At 42.9% G+C, this 20297-nt stretch overlaps 1 protein-coding gene across 1 annotated transcript; it reads right to left on the bottom strand.

The window, feature by feature from the left end:
* Window positions 1-756: 756 nt before the first annotated feature.
* Window positions 757-11900, bottom strand: Tps1 (Trehalose-6-phosphate synthase 1). Its single transcript, XM_080280832.1, has 4 exons — window positions 11349-11900; window positions 7373-7529; window positions 5992-6117; window positions 757-5289 (listed from the first exon to the last, which is right to left on the bottom strand). Exons 1-4 carry the CDS (start codon window positions 11447-11449, stop codon window positions 3121-3123), a joined length of 2553 nt encoding a protein of 850 aa, XP_080136958.1. The 5' UTR covers window positions 11450-11900; the 3' UTR covers window positions 757-3120.
* Between the last annotated feature and the right edge of the window lie 8397 nt (window positions 11901-20297).

The following is a 20297-nucleotide window of genomic DNA, read 5'->3' as shown; positions in this document are numbered from 1 at the left end:
CCGGTTCCTGATACCGTTAATTTTTGTGGGCTTGGCGGAGGTATGCGCTCCTTAGATTGTGTAACAGGGCAGAAAATACCGTAGAATTAATTTAGTATAAGAGACTGAAAACATTCGTCTGGTATGAAAGAGGAATTACAGCAGCAAATCATAAATTTTATTGATGTCGGAGGTATGCGCTCTGTGAAGCTTTCTAGTTAGTTAAGTTGCTATTTTGACACCTATATTACCTGCAGTTTAGATCGTCTGTGCCACTATTTCAAAGGTACCAGCAGCTTTACCCATATTCATCTTGCCGATTGTGCGTCCAACTGCATCCTGTTTAATCTATGGTGGTAGGCCTTGCACTGGCTCACCGGTGCTAAGACCATCCCTGTCCCAGTCAGATTCCTCATTCAGCAAAAGACTATGGTGCTCATAATTATCGTGCTCACTTTGATTTTCAGCAGCCAGCACTCATGCATTATCACACAGGTTGTTCACTAGCTGTTTCCTATTTTGTCATACGCTTTTTTCCTTTCATAATATATCAACACTCTCTCTTGGACCATTTAACTGTCAGTTATTTCTTTCTGAGCCATAGACTTTACCCAACATAATTATCTCGGTTCTAGCTATATCTGTGGCCTTCAGAAGACTGCCTTAAAGTGTCTCGGCATTCATTAACATTTCCATCTGATAATAATAATGATGATCCTCATTCTGGTAATCATTATCATACTGGTCATATGATTACGGGTTAAGTAAAACTCAGTGTTTATGCCTTCTGTTTTTATTAAAAAAGAACATATATATATATAAGCATCCTTTATACACAACGAGTCACACACACACGACACACTTCGCGTATCACAGCAAGCGGTTTAGAGGCTCTTTTTTGGACTTGTATTCTAAGTGGCGTATTAGGCTTCGTAGCACCTTCTTCTTAGCGATTTGTTTTGTGTATTACACCTTGACACTGTACTCTCGTGTATGTTACTTATATATTTCTAGTATCTACATAGTTTGCCTCAGTAACGCACAAGAGGATGAAAGGTATAATACCGGGTAGGCAAAGTAAATCGCTAACTAAATGGTGTTACGAAATCTACAGAGCGACTAGAATTACGGTATTTATATCCTCTGCAGCCCGATGACGTCTTTTTTCTTTAATAGTCCTGCTACCGGCAAATGATTTTATTCAGCTTTGGAGAGACGCCTCGTAGTCAAGGGGTTAGACACTATCCAACCCCTCCAGTTGGAATAGTCTCTCGTAACCAGAATAAAATCGCCAAGAGATAGCGGGAATAAAGAAAGCCGTCTTGGTGGTGTAGGTGATATAGAAGCCTCTGTAATGGCAGCTCAACGGGGTCCAGAGAGGCTGCGGTCTCCTTAATGGTTACTGATGGTTATACGAGTTAACATACAGTATACACAATAGCCTTCGTAAAAAAAGTACCTTTTTAAAAACAAAATTTTGTAAACAATAGCTATCGTAAACATCTTTCCTACACATGAGCAACTGTACCTTCGAAAATAAAATAAAGAAGTTTTTTGTCAACATATTTTGTAGACAACAGCTATCATAAACAACAGCTTTCCTACACATCAGCTACTGTGTACAATAGCTTTCGTATACAACTGCAGCTTAATGTATAACTTGCTTAATAAACAACAGGTGTTTGATACATTCTTAAACAGCTGCTTCAAAATTAACTGGCTTCATAAATAATAGTTGTTTATAAAGTAACCCTAACAACAGCTTTCAAAAACAGCAGCTGCATCGTAAGCCAACTGGTGTAAGGAAGTAACCTCGTAAGTAAGAGTATTGGTTTACAACTGCTGCCTAGCCATTCAAAGTTTTAAGTAGCAGTTGGCCCCTTGATGCCAGGTGACGAACATTATTTTTTTCTTCCAGACGATTTTGTTCAGCTTGGGACGTCCTACTGATTTTTTTTTATATTTTCAGGCTGAATCTAACCTCTTCAATTCCGAAAGTTTATGCCAAGGTGAATAAAAGCATCAGGAACTGGTAAGAATTAAATAGAAAAGAAGACGTCCCCGGGCTCACTGGGCTAACCAAGCCTCAAACAGGTACTTACTAACAGTTGCCATTTAAATAAGAGCTGCGTATCAAACTCTTCCTAAACAACTGAGTCATTAATAAAATCTGCGTCAGTAAAAAGTACCTTAACCTAACAATCACAAAATGACAGTGGGCCAACGTGATTTTTGTTTTCACAGACCCTTTTCGACACGCAGTCCATGAGTTGAGTCAGAGGGAAAATGTTGACAAGAAAGAGCTTAATTTCTTTATATTTATCAACTTTCAGATCTCCATGTAATCTAAAACTTTACAGAAGAATTAAGAACGTTGCCCAAAACTCCCACGGGAAATCTGGGGCACTTAATTTTTGTAAATGTTTCGGATTGCACAGGCTCTAGAACGTTCGAAAAATACAGAACCCTCTAGGAATTCGGAACCCAAAGCTCTCTTCCGGCTTTTTCCATCCCTCTCACTCAATCCATCCTCCAGTCACAACATACACGCCGTCACAGTCGTATAAAAAATGTGTTTCCCCCCTAGAGGGTTGTAATTTGTACATCGTCCCTGTTTTGCGAGGCCATGGTTGAGCTTGCCCCTCCACAGCACAGTCTTGGAGCCGGGACATTGCTTCCGAGGTAGTGGGGGCAGGGGGGAGTAGGTGGGAGTGGGGAAAGTAAGTGGGGGCAGGAGAAGCAGGGATGGGTGTGGGAAGCAGGTGAGGGCAAGCAAAAGTAGATGAGGATAGGGAAGGAAATGGGAAAGAGGTGGGAGCTGGGCAAGTAGATAGGGGAAGAGTAGGCGGGTTGTGGAGTTTGGGATATGAGGTTGGGAAGAGTATAAATACTAGAAGAGCTTAAGTCAGTGGACTACATTGGAGAATGAGGTTGGGAAGAACATGAATACTGGAAGAGCCTGTGGCAGTGGACTACACAGGAGAATGAGGTTGGGAAGAACACGAATACTGGAAGAGCTTGTGGTACATCAATACTGAAAGAACTTGAGGCAGTGGACTATACTGGAGAATGAGATTGGAAAGAACATAAATACTGGAAGAGCTTAGGGCATACACTGGGGAAAGGTGGGACATATGGAGCTCAAACGGTGGAGCGAGTGGGGGAGCGAGCTGGTGAGTTGGGAGGAGAGTTGCTGTTGGTTCTGGATGGTGAGGATCTGTTGGCAAGGTACTGCTGATACATTGTCTCGTTCATCATCATTACTTGCTTATTAGGTTCCATGTTCAGTGAGTTGGTGCGTGATATGCTCTTGGGAGAACTGGGTGTTGGTGTGTGTGTTGGGGACCTGTTACCTGTACTAGACATGCTTGCTGTTCGTGATCTGATGCCATTTGTACCCATGGGTGCTCTGGAGCCCAATCTTCTCTCTATCCACTTGAGCATGGACAGCACTGCATCTGTGGAAGGGAGGCGATGAGTGGCTGCTGTCCGGAGGTTCTGTGATTTGGTGATCCTGAAGGTGATGGCCATGCCCTCTAGTGCCCTCATGGCATCCTCATCTGTCTTGTCATCACCGGCGAAGATGGTTGAGACACGTTCGCACCAGTCCAGGCCAAAGAGTCCGCGGAGGATGTAGAGTGCAGCACGACCCTTATTCCAGGTTACAGGGGGACGTGCCTCATATGCCCGGTGGGAGTAGTGGATGGTGATTCCTACTTCCTTAAACAACTCCTGTGCCCGTGTGGTCAAGGCCTCCTGCTTCGACGCTGGCACCTCCCGGTAGTGAAAAGTGATGCCAGTGCCCTTGTTCTCCACCCATGCACCATCTGTACATACCTCCTGCAGCCGTTCCTTCAGGGTTTCCAACTGTGTCTCATACTCATGAGGCACTGGATGCATGAACATGGTGCCATCGGGGTGTACAATTTCAAAGCCATGGTTACCTGCATATGTGATCCCTTCAATGCCCACCATGGACCTCACGTTCTCCAGAGAGCGGCCTGAAATAATGGCAATATTGACATCAGGCATGCGAGCCAGACGCTCCAACACACGTCGCGTCTCCTGTGGCATCTGGGCCAAGTCAGGGTGTGGGGCAATGGGTGCCAGAGTGCCGTCATAGTCAAGTAGAAGTGCTAGGCGGGTTGAGTCTGTCACATATGAACCCAGGAACTGATTAAAGGCTTCTTCTCTAAGTGGCAGCAGCCTGCCTGGAGGTCTTGATTTTTCATCATCACTGAGGCAGTCTACTGTATTTAAGAAGTTTCTCAACCAGAAATTGACATCATGTTCACGTTCTCGTCGTCTTAACTGCTTCATCCTCATCTCCCGCTCGTCCTTAGGCATAGTGAGTGCACGATAGATGGTGTCAGCAAACTCATTGGTCTCATATGGATTGACGTGAAGTGCCTCGTGCATGGTCGAGCCTGCACCGGCAAAAGGTGACAGCAGGAGAACACCAGGCTCACCAACCTGGCAGGCAACAAACTCCTTTGCCACCAGGTTCATGCCATCCCTGAGGGGCGTCACAACAGCAACTGAAGAGTCACGATAGAAGGCGGCCAGTTGGTCCTGAGACACGCAGCCATATATATATCTAATTGGTGACCAGTTGGGTGTTGAGAACTGACCATTGATGCGGCCAATAAGCTGGTCAAGTTCTTCCTTCAGTTCCTGGTACACCTTGACGTCAGTGCGGGAAGGGACAGCCACCTGGAGGAAACTGACATGTTCAGTGAGCTCTGGGTGTTTATGCAGCAGTGTCTCAAAGGCCTTGATGCGGTGAACCAGGCCCTTGGTGTAGTCCAGGCGATCCACACCAAGCAGTACCTGTTCCTGTTGGTTGTTCTTGACCACCTGTGGGGCCTTCTCTGCCAGCTGCACAAAGCGGTCATATGGGATGCTGATGGGTAGAGGGTGGATGGAGATCGTACGGTTGTTGTGCTCCACCAGCATCTGCTGACGGTCGACACGGCAACCAAGACGTCTCTGGCAACAGTCAATGAAGTTCAGACAATAATCTTCAATGTGGAAGCCAATGGAGTCACAGCCCAAGATGCCCTGCAGAAGTTCATCATCCCAAGGGAAGAGACGCACCATATCCCATGATGGGAATGGAATGTGAAGGAAGAAGGCCATTTTGATAGGAAGGTTGAGCTCATCGCATTTCTCCCTGATGGTGTTGGCAGCCAGCATCATGTGGTAGTCATGCAGCCACACTAGAGGCACTGATCCGGGATTTTCCTCATGTAGTCGCTTCACTGCCTCAACTGTCAGCCTTGCAAACTCGGCATTCACCTGACGATATGCCTGTCCAAAGAGAAACCTCATTACTCACATGTATGAATAAGAAAAAACAAACAATTTTGATTAGAAAAAAAATATTTTTCAAACTAATCATTCATTGGACAAAATACCCATTGCAGGAGACAGTTTTACTCTCGTTTGTATTGGAAAGTACTTAGCATTTTCAAATATATTAAGAGAAATGCCCATATACAGAAATGCATTCTAATACTTTTTGTTCAGAAAACAATCATAAACAGTTTGTTCTGCCTTAAATGAATTAGTGTTAAAAAGTAAACCCCTGGATTGCTTTGCACATGTGAGCCAATTAAATCCGTAGTTTCACATTGTAATCTAAAACAACCGTGTTAAAGAACCCCCCTTCCCACATAATATATCCATTTGTCTTAACAAACCAGCCAAATTGCAGGAATTGAGCCCTTCACTCCAGTTATATACTTCTTAGTTTAATTTTTCCAAGACTATCTCCAGACGACTCTAATCAACTCAGGAGAAACTTTTAGAACTAGGTAGGTCAGATGTATCCTTCCTTTTCTCCTTCGCGAAGGTTCTGCTTAAGAGAGTAAAATCGGCTGAAGGTAGAAAGAATAACCCCCAAAAGCTTTGTCACCGAATTTAAGGGAATATATATATATATATATATATATATATATATATATATATATATATATATATATATATATATATATATATTCGCAATCTTACCTCCCATTTGTCTGCCTCGAATAGGGCACGATCAGGCATGGAGTGGAAGAGAGGCCAGAAGGTAGCATTGCAGCAACCGTTGTAGTAGTCATCAAACTGCTTCCTGGGCACTGTCACCGAAATCACCTGTGGGGTAGCAACAACACGATTTAGTTCTATAGTTATATACGATAAACATAATACTACCACCACATCATCGTGACCCTTTTCTCAGCCTAAGGATAGGATGAGACAAGATCCAGAGAGTATCTTCATCATCCTGAACTTTTTCCCTTTCAAAGGATGGAGTGAGGATAGGTCCAGAAAGGAAGGGAATAGAATGTACAAAAGAGGGAGCACTACCATCAGCACGGCCACAGATACTGTGAGCCAGTTATTGACATACTATTCAGGACCCTGAAATCCTGACTCCACCTCACGGGTCTAACCACCTGTAGATATTAATGTTTATCATGGTACTGCCATGGGGAACACCTGTGATCATTAATAACACTTGAACCACGTTAATTAGGCAATTGGCTATGTGAGCATAACGCTGTCGGATATTACGCTGTCTCATTCTCACAGCAGTTATAGAATAACCTGTGCCCATAATGCGTATCATAACACTATTATGGGAGTCACTAATGGGACTGCTTTAGTCATGGCAGTTTATATAATTATCTGTGAACATAATGCCATCATAATTCACAGAGGTTAGGGAAAGTACCTCTACCTAGATAACTTGCATGTTAATTTTATCCTGAAGCTATTGAAACCGGCAGACGACACTGCATAATCTCTTTAGCCTGATCTGCAGACCAAACTGAGAAGATAACTGATGCCCCATTAACGACTGTCAGAAACTAAGGGCCTGCTTATGTCCATCCAGAGATCTTAATGATACTGACTTAATTTTGAAATCCATGTAGAGAAAAACAGGAAAGACGAGAGGGACTTTGTTGGCGATAAAACGTGGATTATGTCCTGTGAAGAGGCGACAGGATTTTTGTTGCTAATAGTAAAATGAATGTGTTGTGTAGAAAGGTGACGGAATGTTTGTTGGTGATAGTAAGAGAATTGTGTTGTGTGGCACGACTTTTGTTACAAACAGTACTAGGATTGTGTTCTGTGGCACGAGTTTTGTTGCAAATACTACGAGGAGAGTTGTGAGGAGAATTGACTGGACTATTGTTGCAGATGGTACGAAACTGTGTTGTGTGGATAGGTGAAAGAACTGCTGTTGCTGATAGTACGAGGATTGGGTTGTATGGAAATGTGATAGGACTTTTGACACTGCGAGGCATGTTCTGTGATAAGATTTTTGTTGCCGATAGTACAGGGATATAAAAGCAGGGGAGGTGACAGGGCGATAGTATGAGGTTTGTGTTGTGTGACTCACCTGGCTACTCTTGAGTCCTGCGGTGGGTGACTTGTCATTGGGATCGGACTCTGGGATCTCTACGGTCTGGTCCTCGAGATGGAGACCAGACCATCCCACCCACAGTCCCCCCGTCTCCACCACCACGGGGGCCACGGCAGTCACCAACCCACCAGCGCTGTAATACATCATCATCATCATCATCATCATCATCACCATCATCGTCATCATCATCATCATAATCATTTTAGCACCGCAATACACCTTATACGTACATCATCAGCATCATCATTCTAGCACTGCAACACATCATACGCATACATCATCATCACCATTATTATTATCAAGGTCAATTTCACCCAGTTCTCTTGTAGCCTTTGTTCTCATATTGTTTCATATCAACACCTTCAGAGCATCATCCACGTGATTTCCTTGAGTCGCCCCAATATCCACTTGCTTTCAACATTTACCTTTTCATTCTATCAAAAATGCTTAATACTTTTGCGCACACACACACACACACACACACACACACACACACACACACACACACACACACACACACACACACACACACACACACACACACACACACAGAATCAAACATGCAGATCAGTATGTAAACAGTAATGTCTGTTTAACTATTCAGCGTGTTTCAGCGAGATATCATAATCATCAGAAGTCAACAAGGCACTTCAGTGTCATTCAGTGCTACCCTCAACCTCCTAACCCCTTCAGTACGGTGACATACTCATATTCTTGCTATGTACAGACGAGTTTATTAAAGACAAGAGGTTCTTCGAGCTGTGTGGGTTAAATTTGCCTTGATTAACCCCTCTTTATAAGGAATCTCTCCCGAACTGAGGAGAATCGTAAGTAGGTAGCAAAAATGAACAAAATATGATATTGGAGTGAAATGATATAATTATCGTTATCATCATCACTTTCATCATCCCAACCACTATTTCCGCCTAAGACAAAGATGGGGTGAGGATGTAAAACGAGTACAACAATAACTACATTCGTCGATTATATAATGAGGCAGTGTGGAGTCTTTTAATCAAACATGGCGGGTGCTTACAGTAGACTTTATCCCGCAACCTCCCGTAAGTGTCACCTCGAGACCAGCTGGCGTACCAATGTCACATTTTCTAGAATGTTCCCCGCCACATCTCTCCTCCATCTTTTGCTCCCTCCACCAGTTTCCTCCCTTACCGCTTTCTTCCCTCAATTCTTTCCTTCACCCCCTGTTTCCTCCTCTATCGATGTCCTCTTCTCTTTCCTCCATCTCATGCTTCTTCCCTCTCCTCTACATCCTGCTCCCTCCATCAGTTTCCTCCATCCCCTGCCTCCTCCCTTTCCTTGACCTCCTACTTCCTCTGTAATTTTCCTCCCTCTGCTCCCTACATCTATCAACACCTTTAGTCCACCTGGGAACTCTCTCTCTCTTTCTCTCTCTCTGGCCTACTTGAGTATTTTATTTTAGCAAGTCAGATGATATTATTCAGGTAAGGAAGGCCCCGAAAGGATTCACTTTCTCCACCTCTCTACTTCATGTTAGTCTCTGTATACATGTTACTTTGTTTCCTATACATGTCACGTTCCCTCCTATATATGTCACGTTGCTTCCTATGTCACTTCACTTCCCATACGTGTCACTTTCCTTCCTATTCATGTCACGGTACTTCCCATACCTGTCACTACTCCCTACCTCACCCTTCCTCCCTCACTCAATGAACCTTACTGTTATTACCTCTGCTCCTTCAGTCACCTTACTCCATAATTATGTGTATCACTTCACTCTTTCGCTTCCCTGTTCCCTCTGTCCGTCTGTCTCCTCACTCCCTCCACTTCCTGTCACTTTCTTCCTTCCCTTCCTTCCCTTTACCTTCCTTCACACACACACACACACACACACACACACACACACACACACACACACACACACACACACACACACACACACACATACACACACACACACACACATACACACACACACATCAGTATATATAGCACTTCCACATATAAAGTATTCCAAGTATAGCGAATTTTAGGACTTACGGGCCGCACACTAGACGGCACAGGATACTTAACACTTTTTTCTCACTGATTCATTCGGCATATTACAGCTCAATATACTTTTTATGTTATTGATGCAAACTGTGTCGACCTTAGGACAATTAAAATAACATACCGGAGAAGCTAAAGTGTAATATGAAAATAAATCGCTAAGGAAGAGGTGTTACGAAGCCTCCTATGCCGTCAGTAGGCCTAACCACTGAGCCCCTCCTTAGCAACTCCTTACCAATGTCACAGAAGGGCATGGAAATTCTCTCTCTCTCTCTCTCTCTCTCTCTCTTTCCCATATTCTTTATCAGAGTGTGTTTGGGGGTATATGCGAGGACGAATCAACCCGTTCACTCCAATGACGCATTTTTTCATTTTCTCCACATGCAGACGAATTTATGATCCTTGGGAGAGACCTCTATCGGGAGGGGGGAGGGTTAGGTCACACAGCTCTTCTGACCCTCTCTCCTGCCACAACATTGTCTATTCCTGTACTGTACCATGCTCCTTGTAACTTATGATTATTATAGAAACTGGTGCTCGGGTACGAAATGTTTATCTTGTCCTGTGGGGTAGAACCAGTACAAACATCTGCAACATTAGAAAACATCTGCAACACTGGAAAACAACTGCAACATTGGGCACGCCAAGGTCACCGATGTTGCAGATGTTTCTACTGGCTCTACTGTACACCCACAGGTCAAGATAAACACTCAGCGCTGGAGCAGTAGGTTCTGTGTTACTGATACAACCGGCAACGTGGTACAAGGATAGTCAGTGCTGTGAGGGGGGCGAGTACTAGTGTGTGTGTGTGTGTGTGTGTGTGTGTGTGTGTGTGTGTGTAGTGAGCTGATGTAGGCCTGTGTTTATAGCCTTTTGGACTTAATTATCCATAGGTATGTCCGGCCACCAGGTAACCGACAAATTTAATCCGGCGTTACCTATTTCTTAGTAAGGATCTACAGTAATGCACGGCTAATCCCTTCTAGCTGGCAAGTTTAATCCGGCTTCACCATTCTTCCTAATCTAATGAGCGATTAACCCCGCCTGCGTCTGGACAGGTGTGGTGAGGCCGCATGGTGACTGCCGGTAAATAAATGAATAGACAAGGGTAGCATGAATACTTGTAATGGTGCGCGACAATACAAACATTTCTGACACGTTGGGGTCCTAATTTGACTCACGTTTTTCCTGAAGGGTTAATTTACAGTCTCTCTCTCTCTCTCTCTCTCTCTCTCTGGGAGCAAGCCGTTCATCTACACTCTTAAGTAAATTAGACTAAGGTATCCTACGCATGGGTCTCTCCACCTTGAAAGAGATTGTATGGGGAAGGTTATTATCGTTTTTAGTTTAGTGTGTGTGTGTGTGTGTGTGTGTGTGTGTGTGTGTGTGTGTGTGTGTGTGTGTGTGTGTGTGTGTGTGTTCAGTCATTCAGACATTCATTGTAAATAAATGGATTAAAAAAAAAAGCGTCTAATCAAAATCCAGTTAACCATTTCACTACGACGACGTACTTCTGTCTTATTTCTGCTATACCCAGTCGGATTTATTCAGCTCAGGAGAGATTTGGAACTGAAGGGGTAGATTTAACCTGAACTCCTTCACTACGATAGATCTCCCCTAAAATGTATTAAATCATCTGTTTGGCAGCAAGAATAAAATGCAGAAGACGTCGCCGTACTGAAGTAGTTAACGTGACAGAAACTGTATTACTTTCACTCTTAACTTGGCTTAAAATTGTACCGTGAATGCTAAGTTGTAACAAGAGTAACACCAGAATTCGATGTTGGTCACGAAGAAGTGCTATGAAAGGGTACAGTCATAACACTGTCTTTTCTGCCACTGAGCTACATGAAATAAGCTATAAAAGAATGAAAATCTAGGCCAAGGTAAGGCGAGAGAACTGTACCTTATCATTTGTACTTACCATTGTTTCCTGATGAGTTTTCCAGTGTCAGGGTCCTTGCCGAGCATGAAGGGCAGTCTGTTGGCCACCACCACCATGGGTGAGGTAGAGTGAACCCTCATGGTGCTGTCGACTTGGGTGCTCTCACTCAAAACTCTTATTGTGTCTTCTGTATTACTTCTACACTGGTCACGGCTTTGTGGGTAATATTTAATTCTTCTTTTTCCTCTTGGTTTGAGTGAGTATTAACTGCTACTGTTACTTAAGTTTACTCTGTGGCTTGAGTATTAATTATCTGCTTACTTTCCTCTACGGCTTGAGTTTGTATTAGTGTTGTTTTTCCTTAAGTTTCCTGTATGACCTCAAGGTTGTTGACAGGAACTGTTTTGTTTATATAATTATTGCTTCTCCTTAGCTTCCTGTATGGCTTTCAGGTCGTTGACAGATGCTTGGGGGTAACTGTTGTATTCTCCCAGGCTCCTAGTTGATGTGCGGTGCAAAATGTTCAGTGCGTTGCGAAGTTTCAGTGAAGGAAGTCCGGGGCGGTAGGCAGCTCTGGTCCGGCCCCTTCGTTGTGCGGTTGCTTACTGAAAGACCTGCAACATGCCGGGCGTATTTATAAGCGGTTGGGGGGCGGGTTGAGGGAGAGGGTAGGGGTTGGAAGAAGGTGAGGGGAGGGAGGAGGGGGAGACGGGAGAAGGAAGGGAGGAAGGTGGATGAGGATAAGGGAAGGGAGGAAGGGGACGAAGCTTGGGGTGAGGAGGGAAGAAGGGGGCAGGGGAGTGGAAGGGGTGAGTCAGAGCGGAGGAGGAGGAGGAGGAGGAGGAAAGGGTGAGAGGGGAGGAGGAGAGAGGAGGAGGTTGTGAGACGAAAGAGGGGAGGGGATGGGGGAAAGAGGGAGAGGCCGTGAGACGAAAGAGGGAGGAAGTGAGAGGGAGAGAGACTGGGGGGGAGAGAAGGGAGAGAGGTTGAGGGGAGGAGATGGAGAGGGGGAAGGAGGAGAGAATGAAGAGACAAGGGAGGGGGAGGTGGAGGCTGAGGGAACCAGTTTGGACCAAAACATTTGACACGCGCGAAAATAGGTGAAAACTTAAACAAACCGTGCAAACCCTTAGACATGAATCACAAACATGTATTTACCATCGATTTTTGTTTCACCCAAAATAACTTTATGCTGGAAGACATAGAAACATGGAAGAATTATGCACTATCCTTCCTTGCAGTTACTGAGAAAAGCAACGTGCAGTTACGAGAAGGATTAGGCCATAAGTGTGTTTCTCTATACCCTGTGCTGTAGTGTGGTAGGTGCGTTGAGTGGGTGGGGTTGGGGTTTGGGTGCGCACTCACACTTCACAGTCCAAACAAACACATGCGCATCTTCTTCCTTTGACGTTTCTGTGTACATTTGCACGATGCTTTTCTCAACATTTATCATGGATTTCTGTATCACACTAAATTTATCAGACATTCATTTGACACATTTACTTTTTTTTTTTTTTCCCACGCATTCATCACTTAAATATCACATTTATTTGACACTGTTACACACTTACATATCACATTTATTCGACACTATTACACTTATTTAACACTTACCACAATTATTTGACATTTAACAGTTCATTTGGCACATTTACCAAACATTTATTTTTGGCTACAGTTGATACTATATTTATGTTACTCAGAAACTGTCCTTATCATTTATCAATCATTCCGTTATCACTTAACCAAACATAAACTTCAACACATTACTGTCACGCAAGTTACACATATCTATACAGTTAGCACATATTCATTCATCACAGCTTTATATATCCACGCAAACGTTTTCATCGCTAATCAGATCACACTTTCACATACCTCTTTTGTCTTTAATTAAACCCCTTCACTCTGATACATTATTCATTTTATTCTTGCTGCCTCCTGACGATTTAATTCAGCTTAGGACAATTTTCAAACTGGTTGGGGTTAGATATGCCCTTCTTTTCACCATTTCATTATGTAGAAACTGAATAATATCGTCTGGTAGTTGGAAGAATAAACTAAGAAACACATCATCAGTCAGGATGGGTTAACGCACTGATTTGCACACGAACTGATGTTCGAGTATGATAAAATTCAATATACGTATAAATATTTACTGTTGTTCAAGTGGCGTGGCATGAATATATATGAGTGTACTGGTGGTCAAGGGGTTATATCCATATATGTAAATTTTCTGTTCCTGGGAATGGTGTTCATCATGACGTTCTTACACCCCACCCCCTTCAGGAGTGTAATGGTATGACTGAGAGAGAGAGAGAGAAAGTAGACGCTTCCTCTCTTCTCTCCCCTCCTCCCTCTCTCTCTCTCTCTCTCTCTCTCTCTTACTGCGTTAACCCATTACCATAAGTCACACCAACACCGCCATACACTGCAAATACACAAATCGGTCTTTCCACACACTACAGTATCACTACGCACCACAGTGCCCCCACACCATAACACCATCCTTCACCACACCATACCACCACACCACAACAACTTCCCACACCACACCAGCACCAGCACCACAACACTCCCACCACACCGCACCACCTCAGCCACCACCACAACTAAAACATGCTAATCAATTAAACACTATCTTGTTCCTACTACCAGACCCTTTAATTCCACTTGTTGCTACCGGGTGCTGGTGTTATTGACTTGGTATTAACGTGTCTGGGTGCTGCTGTGGACTGGTTTTATGACTCCTAGTGCTACTGGTTTGGCATTAGAGCACTGAGATAGGTACCGGTAATTGTAACGCTGTACTGGGAATGTCCTGCACTGGGAATAATGTACTGGGATAAAATTATGGCACTAGTAATGCTGTACCGGCGATATATCTGTAATGTACCGGTAACATGCCAGTAATCCAATGTACAGGTAAAGTTTAACCGGTAATTATAATCTCCTAATACTGCTGTGGGGATTTAAAGTACTAAGGATGTACTGCTGTAATCAGATACTGTATAACTGGCTGTAATATTGTACTAGCGTTATATTTTGTGTCCTGGGAACTAACAGTCAGTAAACGTTCCCAGTCCACATTGCAACACCTCTTCATACCCTTGTAGACCCTGGGATTTCACTTACACTGAATAAAATCGCGGATTTACCTAAATAAATAAATAGATAAGTAAATAAAACAAATCGTCCTCAGGTTGAAGGGGTTAATTATACCTGACGAGAACCAAACATTAAGTTACCCGAATCACCCATCGATTTTTTCACATCTGATTTGGTGATAAAGCTTATCTATATAACAACTAAATCACCAGCTAAAGTAATAATCGGGTAATTTGTATCAATTTTCTTAATCGCTTCGCTACCAGTCTCAGCTGGCTAAAAGAAGCGTTAACAGGAAAAATTAGGGTTGAATGAGTTAGATATTTTACTGAAAGGTTAATGGATATTGCTGTTAATCCCTTCACTACATCTCACCCGTTAATTAAAATCGTAAAGCATTGAGGATAAATTTGTCATCGTATTTAAGGGTTTAAATATGGAAATCGCTAAAAATAAGTGGAAATTCGAAGTTTTATGCAGCCCTTTCAAAGCTGGTGGTGCATTTGGCTATTTATTTATTTATAATTTCGGCTAACACCAGGAGACTGAGCGAACTTTTGGTTGTCATTGGCTTAAAAACAAAACTATATTTAGTAACCCCTCCCCCAGCTATTAATACACCGAGTTATATTTATCCTAGTCTTGAGAAATACTAGCAATGAAAGGCGGAAACCCACCTCAGTATTCTCACCTTTTCTTTCAAGGTGTGGCTCCTCTCTACTGATATATTTTTTACTTGGATGCTGGTGATCTTCTCTCTGCCACTGTTATGTCTGGAATACTTAAAGTGAGAGCCAGACTGACCGATATATATACACCGTTTGCCTGAACTGGAAGTTTCCTTGGACCGGTGTTGCATCACATGACCGGCAAACGTTTCTGTTTTTCGAATTTCAGTGTATTTTTGACCTTCTCAACCCTGGTGATTCAAAAATATTTCTTTGTTCTTATAATTAACCGGAAACCATGAGAAATGTGCAGTTTTTGCCAAGACGTAATTCGGGGAAAATGTTTTTACTTGGCAACTTTCAAACGTCACATCCGACGCTCTGTAATCGGAGACTAAAAGCGCACGATGATTTAACGGAATATTCCATTGCCAGGCTGCACAGATAACACTGTACCTGTAGATTTTCCCAGTCCATCAGTCTTATCAGTGCTTGATTTTTTTGTGATGTATAAATTTAGAACCTCCTCATCGAGTATCCAATAAACGTTAAAGAATTTCAGCTACATTATATTTCGTGGTATGTACAGTATTTTTGTATACAAATGAAAAAACTAATGAAAAAATCATCAACCACGCCTCCTTTCCCACCCAAAGGTGAGGTGAGGTAGGGTCCAGAGTATATACTGTATAAAGATACTAACCAAAGTTGCACTCCCCATTCACTCACCACTCAAGCCCTCGGAATGAAAGAAAAAAATGCTACTTGTACTAAATTACCCTTTGCCCTTAATAACCCAGTAGCAGATGCCTAATTACTGGTTAAGACGTAGGGATGGCTGATATAGGAAATATTGATCTCCCAGTTTAAACAAGTTTCTCCCTAGCATTATAGGATGTCATTACATTACAAACAAGGGCACATTCCCTATCCCGTGACCCGACATCAAATGCCGTAGATTACTAGGCTCATGAATAGAATCACGTGAACACCGCATGCTAGCCATAGAAAGTCAAAACTCGAAGAGGTTTTGAGTAAAGACGCGCCGTATCTCCCGGGGTCAAGATGAGTTGCCCAAGTTGACTTTGCATATTTCGCCATACTTGCTCGAGAGACTATAGACTGTCGCTAGATACAAAAACTTCTAGTACTTTGCTAAAATGCTGTAATCTCTAGAACGGCAGTGTATTTCCTGCTCCCTAATTTAAAATCTTCGCTTCATGGAAATGAACGTATCTGTGTAGAGGGAAAAACGTTCTTGGCAACCTTGTCCACGTGAGCAGCGCATGGCCATTCCCCCTCCCCCTTTCTCTCTGCTGTTGCCATACGCGCGGTTTCATAATATTACCTTACTCCCCTAGAAAGTTCCGGATTCCGGTTGTGTTTCATTCTGTTTCACGGTTGTAATATTAGATTCTGGCTCCTGTGCACTTTAATATCATGTAACACTGGGGCGGGAGGGTTGTATTTATTTGGAAACAGCGAGAATTCAGTTTTATACCAGCCCAACACGCTTCCGTCGAGATGGTTCACATAGGTAAGTTCCCGGTCCGTTGCCGCATGGCACTATTTACAAACACAGTTACGTAATGCGGTAGATGAGAGGCAGCCAAATGAGCTTATCTCTGCCTCCTCTGCGTTGTGTAGGGATTAATTTCTGAGTTTTCTTCGTCTGGGATGGGGAAAATACAGGAACTATGTAATTCGTGAATTCTTTTTCCTGACAGCCTCCACGGCCACCTTTGTCCCGAGCAAGGTGATTCACCCTCGTAATTTTTCTTTCTTTTTTTTGTCAGCTTTCTCTGGTTTATCTCTTGAAGTCAGTGTACAGTGTTAATGCGTAGTTACCAGTCTGTCTATCTGTTTCTTCGGATAGTTTTTTTTTTTTTTTTTCATGCATGGGAGAAGGAACAAAGGTCAGAAGCCTGCAACATTGTTCCCTCCAAGGAAAAAAAAAAAAAAATAGCCAAATTCAAGATTTTGTTTTTCTCCGAGATTCCTGAACACACTGCTTTTGAAAGATAATGGTGGTAGATGGTGGCGACCACCATCCACTCACATGATGTAGTGTGCCTACTTCTTATTTACCTTTGTTACTGTCTCTTTGTCTGCCCTCCTTTTCCTGATTCTCTCTCTATTTCCTGTCATTTTTATTACTCTTTTTTCCACTTCAGGCGACTGTACATTGAATGAGAGGTCAAATGATTTCCTGGGTGGTTTCCTGTAACCTAGGAGACCCTTTACAACGCTGGGTGACAGCCATGTAACCAGATAACAGGGTGATGAGCCTACTTTGGTTCCCATGTTAACTGGGTGGAGGCGCAATTGCGGCATCCATCTAGGAATCAGACATCCACACTTCCTCACGATTCTCTCTCTCTCTCTCTCTCTCTCTCTCTCTCTCTCTCTCTCTCTCTCTCTCTTTACCTCCTTATCTTCATGTCATTCTCCTTCCTTGTCAGCCCTCTTTCAGTGTCTGGCTTCGTCTCTAACTGCCTGCCCCTATTTCTCTCTTCCTGTCTCACTCTTTGGCTTGCTTTCCTGTCACCGTGCTGTGAGTAAAGGGTAAATAATCTTACTGGGGTTTTGGGGAGGGTAGGACAGATACAAAGCACAGATTGCGAAACAGAAGATTGATGTAGACAGTGGTATATCCTTGGTTTGGCTGGTAAGACAGATACAAGAAGACTTTGAAATAGAAGATAGCTGAAGTAGACATACGTATGGTTTAGGTTTGGCTGGTAGGACAGATACAAGGCACAGATGGTGAAGCAGATGATAGGTGAAGTAAACAGTGGTAATGCCGTAGGTTTGGTTGGTAGGACATACAAGGCGGAGACGATGAAACGGAAGATACCTGAAGTAGACATTGGTACTGTATTGTATAGATTTGGTAAATAATATTGTGGTTGTTGAAGAAGAAAGTGGTATGGTGCAGGTTTGAGCCATTGTTGTGTGTGTAGGTGTTGGATACGTGTGATTACCCAACCTACAAATTCAGTGGCCAGTTGGTGGGGCTCGAACCTATCACTCGAATGCGTCCTCGGAATGCGAGACCAACACGAAAGCGACCAAGCCACAGAGCCGCCCTTTCTACCTCGTTGTTAGGGTTACTACCTCTCCCTACCCCTCCCCTGCGTCGCTGTGTGACCCCCTTCCATATTGTTTACTTCCAGGTCATGTCTTAATATCAGGTTTGTTGAGTTACTGTTTATCTGTTTGTCTTCTTATCCCCATAATATATATATATATATATATATATATATATATATATATATATATATATATATATATATATATATATATATGTTTATCTGTTTGTCTTCTTATCCCCATAATATATATATATATATATATATATATATATATATATATATATATATATATATATATATATATATATATATATGAGAGATTTCTCCATCTTTGTTTCATGTCTGTCTGTGTATCCATTTACATTTCTGTATATTTTCTGCCTGCTCTTGAATAGCCTTCTGTCTGCTGGGATTCTTAGCTGAACAAATACGCCTTGTTTTAGCGGAAAGGAACCACCTACGGGCGTCCATAGCTGTGAAAAGATTAATCGAGTTGCTTTTGTTCCTCAGACCATTTGGATATTCCCACTGCAGCGGCTGAACTGTATCGCATGCTTTTAGCCGTTATGAAAGGGTTATACTTTGTCCACTACAGGCATAAAATTGCCATTCTCTCTTTCTCTCTCTCTCTCTCTCTCTCTGGTGGCCTCCTGTTACTCTTATCTATTTTTATGCCTCATGAGTGATGGCCTGCCTACCGGCCTGCCTACGTCACGTCCTGTCTGTCATTTTACCCATTCAGTACGATGCCTATTTTTCACCCCTTCAATACGGTGTCGTCCCTTTTATACTTTATTTTCTACTTCCAGACGATTTTACCCGCATTAAACTTTTTTCCAACGGGAGAGTCAGATAAGGCGTAAAGCAACCCCCTCATTACAAAATATTTCACTTGAGTAAAATCGTCTTGTGGTGTTGAATTAATTGAAGACGTCATCGGATTGAAAGATTCTAGTTTCGCGAGACGATTTTTTCCTCTCTCTCTCTCTCTCTCTCTCTCTCTCTCTCTCTCTCTCTCTCTCTCTCTCTCTCTCTCTCTCTCTCTCTCTCTCTCTCTCTCTTTCTCTCTTGTTTCCCCTAATCTCAGAAAATCGTCCATAGGCAGCAAGAATAAAATAATCGCCTTCCCCTACCTCAAAGGGTTAACCTCAGTGGCTGTCTTCCACTAATAGTACCTTTTACTGGCTTAACCCGACATCCTTACCTTTCTACCTCCAAGGACTCGTCGTAGCATCTTTTCCATAGCACTTATTAACCTGTTGCACTTGGCCACTTTCTCGTGTGATATATGGATGGTTATAATATCGACAGGGTGTGAGATAATAACATACATTAATATATTGATGTGTAAGGTGTAGAGTAAATTGCTTTGGAAGAGGTGTTAGGAAATCCCAAGACCCACCTGTAATACAAGCATAGACTTCTCCCCCACCCCTAGCCTTCCTTTTTCTCCATACATCTCCACTTGTCTGTTTATCTATTTTTATGCCTCCATGATGCGAGTATTTTTGCCATCCGTCTCCTTCCTCCCCCCCCGACACACACACCTTGCCCTCCTTCCTCGCTGCCCCGCCGGCCTGTGCATGAGATGGAAGCTTCTAGACGCCGAAGTGAAAGCAGTGTAGCCCGCCTGAAAGTGAGACTGTGAAGGAATATTTGATGAGTAAGACAGTGAAATTAATAAAGAAAAAAATGTTGGGTAAGGAATGGATGTGGAACTATTGAGTAATGGGTGGTGTGCTTAGAATAGGGTAAAATATATTAAAATTTATTAAAAATGTAGAGAAAGGAGAGGAAATGGGACTGTTGAGGACTTGAGGGAATGGATGGTCTACTTAGAATAGAGTGAGGCACTGATATTCTTGAAAGGTGTTGTGTAAGGAAGTTTGTGGAGTAGAGGATAGAAGGGTGTGGACTACTGCTACTAACTCTACTACTACTGCTACTACTACTACTATACTACTTCTGTTGCTTCTACAACTACTACTACTACTACAACTACTACTATCATTATCATCATTCAGGTTTCTTCTTTAGATGTAATAACCTTGGAGAGAGAGAGAGAGAGAGAGAGAGAGAGAGAGAGAGAGAGAGAGAGAGAGAGAGAGAACAAGTCA

The sequence above is a fragment of the Coenobita brevimanus genome, chromosome 86 (genome assembly GCF_032717465.1).
Source record: "Coenobita brevimanus isolate Jiangsu-jjx chromosome 86, ASM3271746v2, whole genome shotgun sequence".
In the NCBI taxonomy this organism is placed as follows: domain Eukaryota; kingdom Metazoa; phylum Arthropoda; class Malacostraca; order Decapoda; family Coenobitidae; genus Coenobita; species Coenobita brevimanus.
Note: the sequence above shows the minus strand (reverse complement) of the source record. Positions and strands in the feature narration are given on the sequence as shown.